This window comes from Sceloporus occidentalis, unplaced genomic scaffold, assembly GCF_023333645.1.
Source record: "Sceloporus occidentalis isolate IW3139 unplaced genomic scaffold, rSceOcc1.0.p SCAF_3, whole genome shotgun sequence".
Classification (NCBI taxonomy): domain Eukaryota; kingdom Metazoa; phylum Chordata; class Lepidosauria; order Squamata; family Phrynosomatidae; genus Sceloporus; species Sceloporus occidentalis.
Window position 1 is genome coordinate 100,440,795 of NW_028316983.1, and position 21,810 is coordinate 100,462,604.

The following is a 21,810-nucleotide window of genomic DNA, read 5'->3' on the forward strand; positions in this document are numbered from 1 at the left end:
AGTATTAAAACCCAGTTCAACTGCAGACGTTACAGAAAATTGCTCTTTTAACTAAGAGAATGCAATTTACACCAATATACTGCTGACTCTGCATCAGCTCCCTAGAAAACTTTAAACAGATATGACCCAACAACAACTGTAAAGGGACAAATAGTTTTGAGATGTGTGTGACATTAGAATAAGATTGTTTTAGAACCAACATATGCTTTTCTTTAACCCCTTCTCACTTCACTAATTGGAAGTGAACCAGAAAACACAAACAGAAAAAGGAGATGACAACACCCAACAAGGCATTCACAGAGTCAATTCTGCTAAATGGTGTGAACTGCATACCAATTAGTTATTCACCATGCAGGACGCATCTGAAGCAGCACCATTTCTGGCAAAGTTAAATCTGGACAGGATCCAGAGCACATTGATACTAGAACTAGACTCTGACGGAGAATGAGGTGAATTGTTGCACAGTTGCTTGAGCTTCTGTGTTTTTATATTCTTTGACTACAAAGAAGTGGTAAAGGAGTCTTGTAATTTAATACATGGACTGTTGAAAACCCTTTGCTTGAGTTGGCCAAATTATTCTCCTTCTGTTTCCCCAGTTGCATTCTCTTTGTTCTGCTGCCAGGTGTCACAAAAAGTTTATTTAGAAATTCTGCCCCCCCCCCCCCCAAACTCCATCTAAACTAACAGGGAAACAAAGAAGGCATCTTGGCATTTATTCTGAAAGAAAAGACAGTCAACTACTAGAGAAATGCCCATGAATCCTAGGCGGTTGCCAGGTGTAGTAAAAGGAAACAGATGGTGGTAGGTGGAGACCTGCTTATGCATTTGCCATTCAGTTGCCCGCTAGGGTGAAGGGAATAGTTCCTCCCTCATGCAAGCAGCAAACTGCATAGCTTGTTTTAAAGTAAAACGTGGCTTGCACATTTTAAAAAAAAATCACTGTAATTTTATTTACTGCATTGAGAGAGTAAGTAATCGCTCAAATATGTGCTCAATAATATTTCCAGCAATTAATATGGTAAGCAATATTTGTGGAACTGTTAAGAAAACCCCACGGGTTCACCTTAAGATCGTCATAAATCAGGAATGACTCAAGGCACACAACAACAGCAACGCAGCTTCAATATTTTTAAAGAACAGCTTGAGATTTAAAATTCTGATTAAATGGAAACTTTAAGTAGCATTAGTCTTTAGCTCAGTGCCAAGGCAATTTAACACTAAAATATCTCACTACAATTGGCCCTCCACATTTGCAGCTTTGATTACTTGCAGTTTTGATTAATATGTCCTCTCTAGGAATCTCTAGGTGCTCCAGTGCGATTCTGCGAGAAGTTGACCATAGAGTTGTGCTGGAGAACCTAGAAGTTCCTAGAGAAAACACTTCTCTGGGGCATTTGTAGGTTCTCCAGCATGATTCTGTGATCAGCCTCTAGCAGATGTTGACCACAGAGTTGCACTGGAGGATCTGGAGATTCCTAGAGAAATGTTCTCTCAGGTAAAAAAGAATAGTGTTTTTTCATTCACTGTTTTCCCACATTCACAGGAGTCCTTCACCCCTAACCCCAGTGAATCTGGAGGGACCATTGTATATTGTTATAGAGCTGTAATAACACTTTTACTGCTATAGCTGCCTCTGTGGAATCCTGGGATTTGTAGTTTAGGAAGAGGCATTTTGAATTCTCATCCAGAGAGCTGTTAGGTCTTACTAAATTACAGACCCCAGAAGGCCACATGAGGCAGCCATAGCAGTTAAAGTGGGTAGAGAAACTGAAAGGCTGGGTAGAGAAACTTCCCAAGAAGGAAGCAGCCCATCTCCATTGTTGGCTCTCAGGATCTTTAATCATGGTTAACAGAGGGTCAATATTATTTCCGAACCAGCTCTCCTAAGAAGAATCAGTTATCAATCAAGGAGCATAGAAAATGATAGTCTCATTAATGTGCATGGCTTACTTTTTTGGTGCAAATTTAGTGAACTTGCTATCCATGTTGTTATCTACGCTATAGCATCTTGGTTTTTTGGAAACAAAATTCTTATTAGCAGGCATAAAGTATCTGTCATATTTGTACTGTTTTCTTGAGGGGGTGGCTCACTTCAACAAGAGTACTTTTTGCCATGTTTCTGTTGTGTGGCTTTTATTGTGTGCTTTCAAGACCGTTCTGACTTACAGCAACCCTACGGTGAACCTAGCATGGGGTTTTCTTGGCAAAATCTGTTCAGAGGTTTGCCTTCCTCTGGGGTTGAGAAAGTGTGACTTTATCCTGTGGGTTTCCATGGCCGAGCAAGGATTCAAACCCTGGTCTTCAGAGTCACAGTCCAACAAACCACTACACCCTGCAGTCTCTTCGTTTTATAACTGTAAGTTGTATTTCGTGCAACATTGGATAGCTGTTTTCTCGAACAGAACAGACAAATGTCCTATGATCTGTATTATAAACTTACTTTAACTAGTAGGTTTAAAATACAGACCCCAGAAAATGTGTCTACTGTGGTAGAGAAAATAGCTATCCAGTATTGCACCAAATACAACTGTCAGATAAAAAACTAAAATATCTTTCTTAAGTGTTTAAAAATGGAAACATATGCAAATTCAAGATCTGAACTGAAAAATGTGTGATTACTGTAATGCTTCATTGAATTAGTGGGCTTTTCGTAATATTCGTGGAGGAGAAACAAAGGTTCCAAAGATACAAAAATGTCAGACCAAGCTAGGTGATGAGGAAACAATGCAGATATTCAATTACATGAGATTTCCATAGAGAAGAAAGGCTTAAAATGCATGCTTAGAAAAGAAAAGCAAGCCGTGATAAAACAATATAAGACAAAGGCATAAAGGATTATAATTTGCTATTGTGTCATGTTTCACAAAAAAACCCACCCTTATTCATTTTTCATAGATGACATTTGTTAATCATACTGTGCTGATGATAACAAAATGTATATGCTCCGTCATTTTATGATTAAGTATCTACATTCCCTTCTGCCTACACCATATGCAAATGTACATGAACTCACACTGGGTGAGAAGCATCTGATACAGAAACAAGATAGAGTTCTTGCCCCAGAGCAGTCTATAGATCTGTTTCCATTAATGCTGTTTATTTTTAGGTCAGGCTTAAAAAAATATTGAAGCATCTTGTCCTGATACACAGAACAACATTAGTTTGACCTTGCATGTAACAACATCCTCCCATTTAACAGAGTGCATGTACAACTCTTTTTAACCCGTCCTACTGAGAATTAATTTTACTACTGGTTGATGTGATTATTGATATTGGTTTTATAATTAACTTGATTTCATCATAAGCTGCCTTGATGTTTTGTAATAAAAATATATAAGTATATCAAAAGATAAGGTATATATTTTCAAAAAAATTAACTAATACAGGGAGAATTTCCCACTCATCCTCCTGATTACTTGCTCATTCTTTGCCCCTCAGTACCATTAGACAAATACAGTGGACCCTTGCTATACGCTGGGTTTGGTTCCAAGATCCCCCATGTATACCAAAATCCATATATGCTCAAGTCCCATTAAATATAATGGCAAAGCAAAATGGTGTCCCTTATAAAAAATGGAAAATCAAGGTTTGATGTTTGAAATTTATATTTTTTTTGAACATTTTGAAACTGTGTATGCTTGAATCCGTGTATAAAATATCTGTGTATAAGAAGGACCAACTGTAGTGATTTGCAAACAGATGCATACCAGATTCTGGTGGTGCTAGCTGTGTTGTTTTTTCTTTGCTTTTTCTATGTTAATATATTTGTCAAGCATGGGGAAAGGGATGAATATTTCACAACACTGTATTACATTGGTATGCATTCACCACAAATGACACAAATTACTATGGGTATCTTGATAGGATAAGTGATTTTTAAATATATATATATACACACACTTGGGGAAAGGTTCAATAATTTCAAGTCAATGGAGTCAATTAGACTTCAACATCTGTAGAAATCTTAAACCTATCTTAAAGCAATGAGTTTACTGTTAACTGAAACACTAAAATGATGATTGTATGAACAATAGAAACTATAATTTGTGATCATCCAAGATCTTTTTAAGTTAGAGCCAAAGACCCTTCCAGATCACTTATTTTTGTACAATACCTAAAAATACTCTCCAGACATTAAACAGTTGCAAAGAATCCAAATGCCTTTGCTTGAATAACACAGTTGTTACTCAATTAGTGCAAGGAATCCAAATATGTTTCCTAAAGGAAGGATTACCTGTAATTTAATCATCAAAATGTTGTTGCTGGGAAAATGTAGTTTTTACCCGATGTGTGACATAAAGCACTGCACAAATGTTATGAATCTAAAATAGAATCACAGAATCATGAAGTTGTAAGAGCTATCCAATCCATCCTCCTGCCATACAGTAAAACACAATCAAAGCACTAATGCTTTTAAATTCAATGCAAAACATTTAATCATAAAATCATTAAATGACAAGACAGCCTGCACTGAGTACACCATGTCATGAACCTTTCGAATCACATATTTCTAGTTGTCTCCCCATGTTGAACGATCAGGATTCAGGCTCCTGACCCTACAAAAATAAGAGACAAATTCAAAATCTGCCATTTCCAGACCTTTTTCTTAATTATAGCTACTATAATCCTATGTTTGTGAAGGGAAAGCAAGACTATACAGATTTCACCTCTTCAGTGCTGTAGACTTTGCCCTCTTCCAGATCAGTCTAAAGAAGCATGAGCTTTCAAGGCACCATACCCTCCAACTGTCCTGATTTGACAGGGATAATCCTGGTTAATTCTCTGTTGTTCCATTTTCTCAGCCTTTTAAAAATGTTTCTGTTTCTCACTCTCCCTATTTCCCCCCTTTGTCCTCAGTCTACTTTGATTGCTTCAAAGTGACTTCAAAGCACAAAACTAGTTTGCACTGTACCAACTCAATGAGGAGAGTTTATAACATTTATAACACTTGTGCAGTGTGTGAATCTTGCCTTTTCCAGCAGACTCAGCCAAAAGCAAACTGCTGCAGCCTCCCCTAGCTTGTCTCTTCTTTCTCATGAAATACCTTTTGCTGCCCTGACCACACACTGATGTTGCCTGACCACATGTGCCCCAGTTTTCATCTACAAAATATTGGACGGTAGGTGAATTTAGCCAGATTTGGCTGGTTGTTTTCACCTCCATGTCTATTTATTCCATTCTTTTGAGAAGCTGTTTGGAGAAATTTCTTGGATCTGCAATAGGGCTCTTCCAAAGTTTTTCTTAGAACTCGGCCACAGTTTGCTGTTTGCAGTTTTATGGTTTGAAGGCAATTTTTACTCTATGAATTTTTAAAAGTTTTCTTTTTGGGATTATATTAAGCAGAAGTGCCTCACTGATACAAAAAAAAAACCTCTTTAAAAATGTAGAAGAAAAGGGAGGAAGAGCCTATTGTTCCAACATGTCTAGGAATGAAAAAGAAACTCACTTGAGGGTGGGAATAAAATATTGCAGCTGGTGCCAGGAACTGCCAGAAAATAATCAGGGACAACAGACAAATCATTTGGATATAAACCTCCCTCCCTGCTCCCAAGAACTACAGCATGCAATAATACAATCATCTCCTAATTCATTTGACCTTTCTGGTAGAACACATTATCTCATCTCAATTTTTTAAAAGGTGACCACACTTACAAATGCACATACCTTATAAATTTCATTCCCTTTACAGTATATCCTGACTCACTGCAACTTGATATAGCACTTAAGAGCTTTTTACATACTTTTGTACAAGAGCTGTTCACTATCATATACAACAGATCAAAGCTGGCTGCAGATGTGGATTTTATTGCCCTGCCTCGATTACATTTTAAAAAAATATTTACATCCAAGAACCAGGTGCAAGAAAAAGTGTTTTCTCCATTTGTTTCCTTCCATTGCTTTAAAATGGTATTTACTATTACTTTGAAAATGGCATTTCAGTGCCTTTTTTTTCTGGAGAAGGTCCAGAGCTTTCACCAGATTCTCAAAGGGGTCTGTGAGCCAAGAAGGCTAAGAGCCAGTAGTTTAACATTTCTTCATTGCCTTACACCACCCTTTTTGAAAACTACCCATGCATACTCATAGCTACAATTTACTGGTTCACCTACACTTACTGACATGCACATACAGACAAGACAAGCATGTAATAGACTAAAATGGGGGAGTGGAGGAGCAGGGTAGGTTGACACTTGTCTAATATTTAGACTGCCCAATCAATCTTGATTAACCTCAAATAGTTCCAAGAAAATGGACCATATATATATATATATATTATACCTTTCCTACCCTTTTTGGCAAGCTCAGCTGAGACATAATGGTAAAGCCAATCATCCTCCACTTGTAGCCCCCATCCCCCATTTTTTCCATTGCTTGTTCTGTCTTTTTTCTTGTCTTGGAAAATCCATTAAGCAAGGAAAGATGGAATCATTGCAAAGTGCCTTCTAACTGCTACTGTAATAAAATATAACTTGAAACTATCTCAGATATAGTTTTGCTCAGGGGGATCACTGGGGAGGGAGTGGGGAATGCGAAGCGCACCAGGAGATGTGGAGGGGTGACACTACTGCTTCCCAAACATCTGCCTTTTGGCAGAAACTGGTTATGGCATTCACTGGCATCCCTTTAAAATGCTGGAAATGGTGTGAGTGGGGCAAGGCTCAGTGAGAGGAGAAAGCAGAGGGCTCAGATTTTTCTTTTTTTAAAAAAATGAAGGAAATTTTAAACTCTGAAATCTAAATTTTTAAAACATATTTTAATTTTTTCTTTAAAAATATCACATCTTATCAAATTTTCACTTTAACAACATGAAAGTATGTACATGTAAATGCATTTAGGCTGTGCATATATTGTAATTTAAAGGTATAATTTTAATTTTGCTAGTTGTTTATGCCACAGCTATTCCCATTCCATTCAATGATATATGGGAATTATGATTTATGAAAACCATTAGTACAAAAATATTACTAAGGATTCTGTATGGTGTGGGTGACAATCCTAGTGACACCACTGGCCTTGCAGCAGAGGGACAGCTGTGGTCTTTCTCAACAGTCCCTCTATATCAGTGCTACTCAAATCAGTGATCCTTGGACCTGTGTCAGTCCCTGAGCTACTGGCTGTCGCTGCTTGGTAAGTTTCCAGGAAAGAAACAATCTTAGCCAATGGACAGGTTACTGGCACATTGGGGAAAAATTGCTGGTCCCCCACCCTGTACAGTTAAGAAGCATTGCTCTATACAACCTAACTTGATGTGTAGAAAAAAAGTACACAACCTCTGATAAACTATGAATAAATAAAATGGAATATTCACAAAGTTACAAAGACACTTAAGAGGACAGAGAGCATTGCTTTTGCTTACTGCACTTACCAACTGCATTTCTTGGTGAAAGAGCTCTACAGTACTGTACTAAGGCTGCATGGAAAGTATGACCACCAAAGGCATTTTGAAAATTTTGAAGTTAAAAAGAACAGGTTAGCAATAAGTGGACAACAAGAACTCTAGTCTGGGGCAGGGGTTGCAGTCAGGAAAGTGTTTCTGGCTACAGGAACAACCTGTGGAATTATAGTTTTTTGTGGGGTTTTTGGGCTATGTGGCCGTGTTCTAGCAGAGTTTATTCCTGATGTTTCGCCAGCATCTATGGCTGGCACCTTCAGAGAATGCTGGCATAGAAGAGAGCTGGATATACACACACACACACTGTGTGGCCCTAGGTAAGGAGGAATTTCCATGTTAATCTGGGCATTGTTCTGTTCAAACGTGGCAAAACGTCAGGAATAAACTCTTCTAGAACATGGCCACATAGCCCAAAAAACCCACAAAAAACTATGGATGCCGGCCATGAAAGCCTTCGATTTCACAACCTCTGAAATTCCTTTTCTTGGCGGTTTCTGAGAAAGCTCCAGACAAGCCATTGGGGATATGGTTTCTAAAGGAGAAGTGGAAATTATGTGGCTGTTGTTTGATTGCAGATCCTGCCATCTTTAGCTAGCACAGCCAATAATGAATACTGCTAAGAACTGCAACCCAGTAACATCTGGAGGAGGACTGCATGATTCCCACCTTTACTCCAAAGAACCACTCGGTCAGCATGGAGACACTTATATATCACCACTGAGGTTCTTCTTTCCAACACTGAATTGTGTTAAAACAGTGTTGGCACATGCTTGCCCCTTGCTCTAATTCCTGAAAGAAGCACTGGTGGTGTAGAGTGATAGTGGAGAAGTTCAGCAGAGCAAGTGCTGTGTGAAATGGCAACCTGATACAAAGAGTCTGAACACACACACATACAATAGGTATTCCTTCAGGGAAAAATTATTCTCTCTGTCTCTCTATCACACACACACACACAGAGGTACAGAGAAGCAAGAATGCATTTGGCTCATCTGATATTTTTGCACCAACTTCTCTGGAAGCTTAACCCTTTCCTTACACCTGTTCTGCTTTTTAACCCCTCTCTTTAGACTCCCCCTGCCACTGACCTAAGGCTCCAGCCTGTCAGGACAATTTATCTCCAATCTGCTGAACCGCAGAGGGGCAAGCAGCTCAGCCCTGGCGGATGTAGAGATTCATTCTCAAAACATGCTCAAATGCATGCTGGAGAAGTCGAGCAGAAATACTTTTAAGGAGGGAGACTGTCCAATTAAAGCATGCCAGAATGGGCAGAAAGGGGGAAAAGGAAAAAAGAATAAGGAAAGAGTTTGTTGTTGTTGTTATTATTGTTGTTTATCTCGACTCATGGCTACCTTGTGGATGAGACACATCCAAGACCCCTTATCCTCCACTACTCTGCTTAGGTCCTGTAAATTCATACCCATAACATCCTTAATAGAGTCGATCCATCAAGCCTGCGGTCTTCCTCTCTTTCTGCTTCTCTCCACCTTTCTTAGCATTATTGTTTTGTTCCAATGAGTCCTGCCTTCTCATGATGTGGCCAAAGTTGGACAGCCTCAATTTAGCCATCTTGGTGTCCAGGGAGACTTCAAGCTTGATCTAGTCTATTCAAAGACACAATTCTTTGTTTTTTTGGTATCCTCAGCCCCACCTCTCAAATAGAAAGAAAAGAAAAGAGTGGAGGAAGCTTATTCTCACATTCCCATCCCAAAGCCATATAGGAGGCACACAATAATGTCCCCACTAAAAAGCACCCTCTCTAACATGGGAAGGCTGCTTTCTAAGCCATGCTCTTGCCAACCTCACTTCCTCTCCCTTTCAGGGGTTTCTTTTAGCAGGATGACTAGATGTCGCAAACTCAAAGGAGGACAAGGCATCACAAAATGGAGGACCTTCAAGAAAAATGGAGGGCATAGCCAAGCAAAAGGCTAAAAAGACTCATACAGAAATGCTAAATCCATGCTTCTTAGTCATGCTAAAATGGAGGGCACTGCAAGAGATATGTAGGACATGGATAAACAAAAGCTGAAGACACTCATATAGAAATGTAAATCCATGCTCCTTAGCCATGCTAAAAAGGAGGACACTGCCAGGAAAAAAATGTAGGACACTGCCAACAAAAAGCTCAAAACACCCAGAGAAAGGTAAATCTATGCTTCTTAGATACTGCAAGAAAAATGAGGACATAGCCAAACAAAAGCTCAAAACACTCATAAAGAAATGTTAAATCCATGCTCCTTAACCATGCTCAGGAAGACATTGCATGAAAAAATGGAGGACACTGCCAAGCAAAAGCTAAAAACATTCATTTAGAAATGTTAAATCCATGCTTCTTAAGAACCTCAAGAAAAATGGAGGGCATGGCCAAACAAAAGCTGAAAATACTCATATAGACATGTAAATCCATGCCCCAAATGGAGGAGGTGGCATGAAAAAATGTAGGACACTGTCAAACAAAACCTAAAGACACCGTTAAAAATGTTAAATCCATACTTCAAGAAAAATGGAGGGCAGGGCCAAGCAAAAAGCTAAAAACACTCCCATAGAAATCCTCCTTGACCGTGCTCAAAATGGAGGACGTTGCATGGAAAAATGTAGGACCCTGCCAAGCAAAAACTAAAGACACCTATAGAAATATTAACTTCATACTTCTTAGGCATTCAATAAAAATGGAGGACATGGCCAAGCAAAAGCTAAAAAACACTCAAAACAGAAACGTTAAAACCCATCCTCTTTAAGCATGCTCAAAAATGGAGGACGTGGCATGGAAAAAATGTAGGACACTGCCAGACAAAAACTAGAAACAGTCATATGGAAATGTAAACCATGCCCCCAAATGGAGGATGCTGCATGAAAAATGACAAGCAAAAGCTAAAGACACCTTTATTAGAAATGTTTAAACCTAGACTTCTTAGGGATTGCAAGAAAAATGGAGGACATAAAAGACACCCACAGAAATGTTAAAACCCATGCTCTTTAAAGATACTCAAAAATGGAGAATGTAGCATGGAAAAAATGTAGGGCACCGCCAAACAAAAACTAAAAACCCTCATATAAAAATGCAAACCCATGCTCCTTAGAGATTGCAAGGGAAAAAATGTAGGACCCTGCCAAGCAAAACCTAAAGACACCTTTATTAGAAATGTTTAAATCCAGACTTCTTAGGCATTCAATAAAATGGAGGACCTTGCATGGGGGGGATGTAGGACCCTGCCAAGCCAACCCTAAAGGCACCCTTAATGTTAGAAATGCTGAAATGCCAGACTCCTTAAGGCATTGCAAGAAAAATGGAGGGCATGGCCAAGCAAAAAGCTACTAAAAGGCAGTCACAGAAATGTTAAAACCCATGCTCCTCCTTAGCCATGCTCAAAAATGGAGGACGTGGCATGGGAAAAATGTAGGACACAACCCCACAATAATAATAATAGCAACAACAATAAATGATAACAAATAATAATACTGCTCCAAACCCACTCCTATAGAAAGATGCCTCCAAATGTAGAAGATTTTTGGCAATCCCTCTTGGCCAAAAGAGGCTGAAAGGGATGATGAGGATGATGAGGATGTCCTGGGAATGGAGGACGCCTGTGGAGAGATGGAGGGCCATTCCTGGCCTCCCCCTGCCCACCCCCAAAGCCATAGTACCTGGCCATAGTAGTAGGGCTTCCTGAGCCAGGCCCCTCCTGCTGCGAAAAGCCGCCTGGCCATGGCAGTGGCAATGGCACATCCCTGGGCAGAGGAGGAGGAGGAGGAGGAGAGAGGCAGGGAGGGAAAGGGCCACCTGGCTGCCCCCTCAGCTCAGGGGGGCTCTGGCCCTGGCTCTGGAGGCTCTCCCTCCCTCCTTGCCTCCCTCTCTGCCTCCTCCTTCCTTCCCTCCTCTGCTCCGCCTCCCTTGGCACCAGGAGGCAGGATGGCGCCCGCCTCTCCCCAGCCCTCTTTGGAGGAGGAGGAGGAGGAGGAGGCCTGAGCAGAGCAAGGAAGGGGCTTTCCTCCTTCCCCTCCTGGGCCTAGCCTCCCTCCCCACTTCCTCCTTCACCAAAGGGGTGTTGGAGGCAGTGAAATGGCGCCCAGCTTGTAGCCTCCTTCTCAAAAGATGGGGGGGGGGTGGAGAAGAGAAGGGAGAGGAGGGAGCTCTGCCTTCTTGCAACCAACTAGGAATGGCAGTTGTTGTTAGTGGTGGTGGTGGTTTCCTCCCCTGCTTCAACAAGGCCTTTTCTTCTTAAGACTTGTGTTGTGTGTGTGTTGTGTGTTCCAGTACACAAGACTTGTTGTGGCCAACCTATCATGGGGTTTTCTTTGCAGGTTTCTTCTTCAGAGGGGGGTTGGCCTTGGCCATCCCACCCCTGAGGCTGAGAGAGTGTGACTTGGACAAAGACACCCCAGTGGGATTACATGGCTGTGCAGGGAACTGAAGCCTGGGCTCCAGAGTTTGTTTCTTTTTGGCAGGTTTCTTCAGACAGGAAGGTTTGCTCTTGCAGACCCCAGAGGCTGAGAGAGTGTGACTTGGACAAAGACACCCCAGTGGGATTACATGGCTGTGCAGGGAACTGAAGCCTGGGCTCCAGAGTTTGTTTCTTTTTGGCAGGTTTCTTCAGACAGGAAGGTTTGCTCTTGCAGACCCCAGAGGCTGAGAGAGTGAGACTTGACCAAGCTGGGAATCAGACCCTGGTCTCCAGAGTTTAGGCCAAAGCTCAAAACACTATGCCACACTGACCCTCTTTTCTTCTTTGGCAGGTTTCTTCAGAGAAGGTTTGCCCTGGCTGTCCCCTGAGGCTGAGAGAGTGTGACTTGACCAAAGTTATCTCAGTGGGTTTACATGGACATGGTAGGAATCGAACCCTGGCCTCCAGAGTTTAGTCCAAAGCTCAAAACATTACACCACACCGACCCCCTTTTCTTCCTTGGCAGGTTTCTTCAGAGGAGGTTTGCCCTGGCTGTCCCCTGAGGCTGAGAGAGTGTGACTTGACCAAGTTATCTCAGTGGGTTTACGTGGACATGGTAGGAATCGGACCCTGGTCTCCAGAGTTTAGTCCAAAGCTCAAAACACTACACCACACCGACCCCCTTTAATTCCCTGGCAGGTTTCTTCTGAGGAAGGTTTGCCTTGGACTTCTTCTGAGGCTGAGAGAGTGTGACTTGCGCAGGGTGACCAGGTGTCCTAACCACAAAGGAGGACACGGCACAACAATATACAGATAAGGTTGAAATGTAGGGCATGCCCTGGAAAAGGGGGATTACTGGTCAACCTGCCTAACCTCAAAGGAGGATAAGGTGCTGCAAAATGGAGGACACTGCAAGAAAAATAGGGTAAATGACCAAAACCAAAGATAAAAACACTCCTAGAAATATAAATTCTTTTTGACATTCCTCCTGGATAGAAGGTTGAACTGTAGGGCATGTCCTAAACATGGAGGACCAGTGGTCACCCTGCCCAAGCCCAAAGGAGGGTCAAGGCACTGCAAAATGTAGGGCATTCAAGGAAAATGTAGGCTATGACCAAATAAAAGCAAAAAACACTGATTTACAGCTGGACCTCCTTAGCTACAGATTCTTCATGGATTCCATTCCTATGAAATCCTGGGATTTGTAGTTTGTTGTGGCCCCAGAGCTCTCTGACAGAGAAGGCTAAATATCTCACAAAGCTACACATCCCAGGATTTCATAGGATGGGGCCATGGCAGTTAAAGTGGTGTCAAACTGCATTAATTCTCCAGTGCAGTCTGCTCTAACTGGAACTAACAAACAAAATGGCAGCCTAGGTCTTGTTTAGATGCATCTCTAGTACTGGAATCATGTCAAGTATGTTGACTAAGAAAACACTGTAAAACAGGATCATCCACATGTTGGCTTTATCTCTACAATCCAAACTAGACTAGGTGACAAACAGAAAGCATAATAGGAAGAACAAACCTACTAAACTGGACCTCTTGTGGTCTCTTCCAGCTCTATGATTCTATGAGAAGTGCCACTCCCAGCTAGACCAAACCACTTGCTTGTTATATGTGTCTTGACTCTTACTTATGACAACCCTATCCTAGGGTTTTTTTGACAAAGTTTGAGAGGAGGTTTGCCATTGCCTTCTTTTGAGGCTGAGATAGTGTGACTTGTGAATTTTAAATTGTAATATATTTATAATTTAAAATTAAACATTCACAATTCACATATATAGATTGTTTTAATATGTGGGCTGCCAACGCTGTGTAGTGGTTTGAGTACTGGACTAGGACACTGCAGACCAGGATTCTAATCTCAGCTCAGCTATGTAAACCCAGCAGGTGACCTGGGGCAGGTCATAGTCTCTCAGCCTCAGAGGATGACAATAGCAAAGCTCCTCTGAAGAAATATGCCCAAAATACCCTGTGATAGGTTTGCCTTACGGTCTCCATAAGTCATGAATGACTAGAAGGCACACAACAACATTTTAATATATGTTTGTCTTATTTGCTCTTTTAAGTTGTTGTTGTGTGTTTTAACTGATGTTGTATGTTGTACATTACTCTGTTACTGTTCCTTGCCTTAACCTATGGGGAGAGGAAGGTAAGAAATCATTAATAATAATAATAATAATAATAATAATAATACAGTAATAATAATAGCAATCCTAGGTCACCCAGTGGGTTTCTATGTCTGAGGAGGGATTCAAACCCCGATCTACCTAGTCCAGCATTCAAACCACTGCATCAGCTGCTGCTTTTTAAATTTCCCACAGTTCCCTTCAGGTGTACCGTATATACACAACTATAAGTTGACCTCATGTATAAGTCGAGGGCAGGTTTTGGGGCCAAAATTATGGATTTTGTTATGACCCATGGATAAGTCGAGGGTAAAACTTAGGGACATGTAACAAAAGATCTAAAGGATGGTGGAAAGGAAAATGATGCCAAAGAACTTAGAAAATTCTGACAGGCATAACTATTTGTGCTCATCCTAGTGGCTGGATGGATGAAAGAGTAGAGGGGATCCATGTTTCTTTTTGGTGCTCCCACGATGGACTAAGCTCTCATCTTTTACCACTCTATTCAGAAAAAGAGGATGGCTCCTATATATATATAAGTTAAAGTACAGTACGTACATTGACCTTTAGATAAACTGACCCAGGTTTTTTGGGTCAATGTTTTGATTAAAATTTCTAGACTGACACATGAGTTTATACAGTAATTTTGCACCAGTACATTGTGGGAAGTTTACATAGTGGCCAGAGCCAGTCTGTTACACCAGTGATTTTATTTAAAGAGAGAGCTAAGGCAGGCTTCTGTAACAGTGGACTATTCTAAGTTGATAGGGATTTTGGCAGCTATGACAGCCATATTCACTTTTGCGCATAGGTGTCTCATCTGCCAATTTGTGTGGCCTTGCCATTTCTTTAGTTGATGTATTTCTGTTCCATCTCATGGGGCAACAATATGTCAGATGCCCAAGTGCATGACATTTTGCTGCTTAAGGCAAAGAAAGTGCCTTCTCCTAGTTGAAAAGCCTGGCAGATGAACCTCACTTAAAATGAGACATCATCTTCCATTGAACCTGAGGCAGCCATGTGGCATACAGAGCTCTGATATCCAACAGTGAGGAACATCACGTGTGTGTGTAAAAGTATATGTATGTTCATCTCTCCCTATTGCAGCTGACCACCTCCCACATCTGCTAACTGATGAGGCAAACGGCTCATTCTACCTAATGGTACAGCAGGCTCTGCAATTATTGCTTATTATCATGCTAGTGATTCAGGGAGAAGACAGCAATGCAGACAGCCATGTAGATCTTCCCCTGCTATGCTTTGTTTCGCTCAGAGCGATTAAACTTGAGTAAGTGTTCAGAGTAAATTGGTTTCCTTCTAAGACTCAGGATAACTGATGTGAACCAGTCTAGCTTTCTCCTATCTCATTTAGCTCAAGTGGCAGGAACTGGTTCTTTCTGCAAACATAACATTTCCTTCTTTATATTGGCAGTGGTTGTGCATGCCTTCAAGTCCTTTCTGATTTATGACAACCCTAAGGTGAACCTGTCATGGGGTTTTCTTGGCAAGATTTGTTCAGAGGAGGTTTGTCATTGCTTTCCCCTGGGAGAGTGTGACTTGCCCAGTAGGTTTCATGACCAAGCTGGGAATCGAAACCTGGTCTCCAGAGTCACAGTCCAGTACTCAAACCACTACACCACACTAGCTCTCACACCACTGGAATTAAAATGAATTGCTGATCATGTTATATGACCGTTGTTCCTATTTGAAACCGGTTCTGATCCTACTTTGATTAATTTATGTCGCAATAAAGTGAGGCAAACAAAAATCCGTTTTTTTCCTAGCGGTCCTTTTGAAAAGAATCGATTCCGAAGCGATTTCAACAAGTGGGAACCAACACCTCTGAATAGCATCATTCTAGAAGGGAGGGACTAATGGCAGAGGGGTATTTACCATCCCTCCTCAGTGTTTGGTAGATCCATCATTCCCCCCTCCAGCGCTGCCTTTGTGCTTATCATGTGGCCTATGTGCGCATGATTTTTTAAAAAATAAAATAAAATTGATAGAAGATTAGATTCATTGATTTTGCAACTACTTGCAATCAGTGAGGCAAGTAGTTGCAAAAACAATGAATTGAATCTTCTATTAATTTTTAAAAAATTGATAGAAGATTTGATTAATTGGTTTTGCAGCTCATAGTGAAGCAAGGAGTTGCAAAACCACTGAACTGAATTTTCTGTCACACACACACACTTTGATAGTGGGAATGACAGACCTTTTGGAATCAATTTACCAACATGGAACTAAGGTGAATTGGAAATCGGTTTAAAAGTAAGTGGGAATGAGCCCCATGTTAAATAAACCTATTTCACCAGAGTATTTAGATGCGGTCTCCTTTAATTTTAGAGACTTGGAAGAGATGGGGAGTCCTTTAGCATAGATATTTCTATGCTGAATTACATACATTGGTTAAATTCTTATACTCCATCATTAAATAGCTTCCATGGCTCCATCCGAGTCCCCGCTTTGCCTTCCTTTTGTATAGATGGAGTGAATCTGCTGGACATCTGTCAGCCACTCTTTCAAAGTAACTCTGATGCAAATCCTAAATAGCTCCATTCTTCTGAAAGCAGATGTGGGCTTTGCATTCACTCCAGCAATTCACCATTAATAATAGACATTAGGATGATTAGTCACAATGTACAACAGAGAAAAACAATAAGAGGTTTACTGATGAGTGAATAGAATTACACTTTTATCCTCATATATGTCACACTACAAGCCTCTTACATCACCAGTAAATACAATCCAGCAGGCAGTTTATGGCAGGCTTTATGCTACCCAGAAATGAATTAACAAGCAGTGTCACACATCGTTTGTAAATCTGTCATTGAACAGAAAATGTAACTTTAAAATATTGCCGAGTCAAAGGAAACAAATTGTCCCTATACTCTTAAAAGAGTTTCAAGGTGAAGGTTCATGTAAATTTAAGAGAAATGTAATTCTATCAGAGCTTGCAATAATGCATTAAAAGTAACAGCACTGATAACTTTACACAAATTTTAGTGCAATTAATAATGTTTACTATATGTTTCAGTTTATTTGGGTTGATTTTTGGCTATTTTAAAACCATTATTGCATTCCTTTAGTGCTTTAAAATGTTGAAAAGGTAATATTAGAAAATATTATCAAGAAGTAGCATAAAGTGTTACATTTAGGTAGCAAGTAAAGAGCAATACAGCAATTCACCCATGTCATAACAAGTAGTGGGAATAAATTGCTTATGAAATATAATACTCCAAATTCTGAATCCAATACACATGTATCTGGGAGTAAGACACATGTTCTGAATCAACTTGTACAACTTACTGATTGCCAGGTTGCATTAATAAGGTCACTGTAGCTTCCTCATTGTGAATCAAGCGCCTTTGGGTGAAAGTGAAGTCATGGGAAAGGAGCAAGTTGCTAAGAAATAAATATGCTTTCCAACTTATCCCTTCAAGAGGCAGACTGGTGGCAAATAGTATTTCTCTTGCTAAAGTGCTATATAAGAAATCATACATTAAATAATTATTTCTCAGAGTAGCTATTACCTGACTACTGTGCTCCTCTAGGCGCATGATTAGTTCATAGAAACCCTCAAGCAAAATGAATGGGGTCTTAGAGCAAATCAAGCCTGAACTCTCATTAGAAGCCAAGATGACTAAATAGGCTGTCACACTTTGGACATATGCATTTGCATGACACTGGAAAAGATGATAATGCTTTGTAAAGTGGTAGATAGCTAGAAAAGAGGGAGATAATAGAAGATTGGTTCAAATGAGGAAGCCCTGAATTTGTAAGACATAAAGAGAGCAGTTGATAACCAGGCCTTTTGTGGATACAGTATTTTATTCATAGGGTCACCATCTAGAGGGGGAGAGAGGCCTGGCCTGAAAGACTAAGAGCCCTCCTTCTGACCACCATCTTGAGGGGGAGAGAGGCCTGTTATGTTTTATTTTGACATTGTATTGTACTTCGTGTTGTACACCGCTTTGATCTAATTTGGAAAAGCGGTATATAAATAAACATTATTATTATTATTATTATTATTATTATTATTATTATTATATGTTGTTTTTTCATCATCACACTTTTGATTAAATTTGGTCATTGGACCTTCCCTCATCCTAATAATAATTAATAATAATTAATAATAACAAACATTATGATGATCACCATCATCATGATCATCATCTTTTTCTTCTACTAAAAATGCCTGAATTAGTAAACAGCATAATAAATACATGCCAAAAACTAGAAAGGGCAAAACATCTGCAAGTATATATACTTTCCCTACCATATAAAAATTTTAAAAATGAATTACGTAAATTATTTCCATTTTCAAGTACAGAAAAAACCTAAAACACTAACCTTTTGTGCTTCTTCTCACTAGTCTAAGATGGATTGTACCATGGGAAATGTCTGTTAGCTTCTATTTTGAGCCCTGTCATTAATTTGCAGTGTAACATTCAAAGAGTATAAGCTCCATATTCTAGTAATGTTTAGCGTTCCATCTATTTACATGTGGTAGTGCTTTTCATTCCCATAATCATTAGTTCTCAATTTGTTAATTTATTATAATCTCGTTATATTGTAGTCTGTCCCCTTGTCTGCATGGGCCAAATAAAATATCCTTTGCCTATCGTCTTGGTTGGGAGTCAGGATGATGCACAACCAAAACCCCATTTCTGGTACAAACAGGCCAGATGACATTCAGCCTGTTAAAAACCAAACCCAGGGTATACCCTCCTTTTAATGAATTAAAATAACTTATCTTTTGCTCTGGAACTTCCCAGAAGAACCAGAGCCTTTTGTTGTGATGCGGGTGTTTCCGATGTGTCCATCTGTGCCACCTGGCATGCCCACCAGTGGTGACAGTCATGTCTGTGGAGGAACGAAAGACTCTCAGTTTGGTTGGAAACTAATCTTACATAGGCACCAAGGACGAAAGTATATTTGTGGGTAAGAGTGAAAGCAGGAAAGAGTACCCACAAAGTAGGAAATCTGAGGAATAGTAGGCAGTCCATTAACAAGGTGACTGAAAAGAGGTTACAGAGCAGGCAATATTTTTGGCTATGTGAAAGAAACCTTGTGTGCCATGTTTGTGGCCAATAACTAGGAGTAGACTTATGTATGGCCTTGAGAGTACAGAAGAAAGCAATGGTTGAGGAGGAAGAAGAGATGTGAATGAGAAGAATTAGAGGAAAATTGTGATCTAGCACAATACCACCTATATCAATGTTGCACAGGGTGAAATATAAATAAAATGAATATTTATGGGGGAATCTAAATCAAGAGAAAGCAAAACTGGACACATTTACTTTTAGAGGTACATTCTTGTACTGAATGTATTGGAATGGGCTTCTGAGTAGATATGCATAGGAATAAGCTAAAGGGCTGCATTCCTGCACACTCTTATTTCAGAGTAAACCCTACTAATTTCAGTTCAGTTACATTTTTAATGAAAGTGCAAAAGATGAGTCTATAAACTGCCTGTGGGAGTTTACTACTTAACCCATCACTTTTCCACCAAGTATGAAGCTCTGCCTAAACCTCTGTTGCCATCAAATGAGAAGACTTCCACAAATTTCAGGTTACCACCAAGAGTGAGGACTTTCCCTTGTCCCAACCTCTGCCACCAGTGTAAGGACCTCCACTTGTCCTATTGCTGTAGCCACCAACTGTGAGGTTCTCCTAAGTGCCCTCAAGGTACATCTTTGAGATATTATGCAATTGTTAGTTCCACTGGACGGACACCAACTCTTTTTCTTCACTGCTGCCACAACAGACGCTTTGTCTGAATCCAAACTTTCCATTATATAGCATTCCAGGAAGCCAAAAGTGGATTAATACAAAAAAGACTAGTTTATTAACAGAAGTAGTACAGTGGGCCCTTGGTATCCACTGTGGTTTGGTTCTAGGATCCTCCATGGATACCAAAATCCATGGTTGCTCAAGTCCAATTAAATACAATGGCATAATAAAATGGTGTGCCTTATATAAAATGGAAAAATCAAGGTTTCTTTTCTGGAATGTATATGTTTTTGAATATTTTCAAACTGTTGATGGCTGAATCCATGGATAAAAAAATCTGTGGGGATACAGAGGGCCAACTGTAAGTAAATGAGACGATGTAGTAAGTGAAGCTTGAGCAACCAATCAGGAGTTATAGTAACCATGCAATGTCCACGAGTTAAGGCTATCTTGTTCATAGAATACAGTCTTCCAATCACAGCTTGTTCTGAAGCTCTCCTCATGTTGGCCCATATACCCGCTTGTGGAAGTGTGCGTTCGGCTGAAACATGGCTCTTTGAATCCTATTGTATTTGTAAAGTTGCAACATAACAAATTAGATTAATTATTTAATACATTTAAAACACAGCACACACCCTCCTATACACTCCACTCTAGTTAATTTAGACTTATCACTCATTAATTTCTAAACCTGACTGACTGACTCTAGACCCTAATCCTCTCCATTCACTCACTCTCTCTAACTACCCTAACTACTCTACCAATAGTCATCCACCACCCTTATTCAAATCCCCCCAAATATTCCACTAATCACCACTCATTCCCAATTTTCCATTCTATCACTCCTTCCCAGCAGTTATTTTACCTTATATACAATGCATACCTAAACAAATTTATACTATATTATACACATTATATACCTCAATATATTGTAAATTAAACAAAAATTTGCACCAAAAGTCCATGACATTACTTTTTCCTCCTATACATTTTCATCTAAGAGGAGTGTCTGGGAAGTAATCCATTCCTGTTGTGAAGATGAAAAAAGTACCTGCTTGTAATTACAGCTTACACTGTTTCTCTCTCTCTCTCTCTCTATATATATATATATATAGGGTAGGGGAAAACCTTACGGATAAGTAGATAGCATAAAACCTGGGGGGAAATTCTTGCCAAAATGTCTCTAAAATTATAGAGTGTATAACATAAGTCACATTTTTAAAGTGATGTAATAAATGAGATCAAAGGGGCTAAACAGACAGGCCTAATAAAGCTGCTTTGGGTCACTTTGGAGGTATGCTGTTTAAATGACACATGTATCTTAAGAGGCCAGAAGCTGTGCCAAAGGACAGGAGCATGGCTTTGATGTGGTTTCCGGCCTCTTAAGACACATGCAGCATTTAAGCAGCATACCTCCAAAGTGACCCAAAGCAGCTTTATTTTGGCCTGTCTGTTTGGGCCCAAACTTACTTTCCTGGTCTAACCAAGATTTTCTGTTTAGCTACCTTTAAAATGTTCCTTTAAAGTAACCCCCAAGGAACTCAGTGACTGTGAAGTCGAAGGCTTTCATGGCTGGCATCCATAGTGTTTTGTGGATTTTTCAGGCTATGTGGCCATGTTCTAGAAGAGTTTATTCTTGATGTTTCGCCAGCATCTGTGGCTGGCATGTTCTCAGATGCCAGCCACAGATGCTGGCGAAACGTCAGGAATAAACTCTTCTAGAACATGGCCACATAGCCCGAAAAACCCACAAAAAACTCATTGACTACTTGTCACTTGCTGCTTACAAACTCTGCCTGGAAGTAAGCATTGTTGAACACAGCAGGATTTAATTCTGAGTAAATATGCATGGGAGCAGAATGCCAAGCTTCTGATGGACTTCCACTAGAGAGAGTGAGGGGGGGAATGTGTGTTTGTTTTTAATGAAAAAGCTTGGGCTGGCATCCTGTACATGATTTTCATTAAGAGATAGACTGTCATTCAGACAAAAACCAATTTCCAGAGTGAACAAATAATGCAGTTGTAGCAAAAAGCTCTCTTAAGCAAATTGCTAGAATTTGAGTACCACTGTGAAGCCAGTGAGTCCAAGAATTCTGCTGAATTTACAGTGCCTTGCATTGATTAGGAATGCTATCTGAATACCATCAGACTGCCATCACTGCTAGAATTCCTC

General features: G+C 40.1%; 1 protein-coding gene across 2 annotated transcripts in view; it reads right to left on the reverse strand.

Annotated features, from left to right (window-relative positions):
• Window positions 1-11,284, reverse strand: part of LOC149316484 (divergent protein kinase domain 1A) — a 29,862-nt gene extending 18,578 nt beyond the window's left edge. The window contains exon 1 of one of the 2 annotated variants that reach the window (XM_089515635.1): window positions 11,033-11,284. In XM_089515635.1, the coding sequence (XP_089371761.1) occupies window positions 11,033-11,095 (63 nt within the window). In that variant the 5' untranslated portion in view covers window positions 11,096-11,284. Of the gene's footprint in view, window positions 1-10,861; window positions 10,938-11,032 lie in introns of those variants that run through there. The other variant, XM_089515636.1, reaches the window with a different exon arrangement.
• Window positions 11,285-21,810: the final 10,526 nt, after the last annotated feature.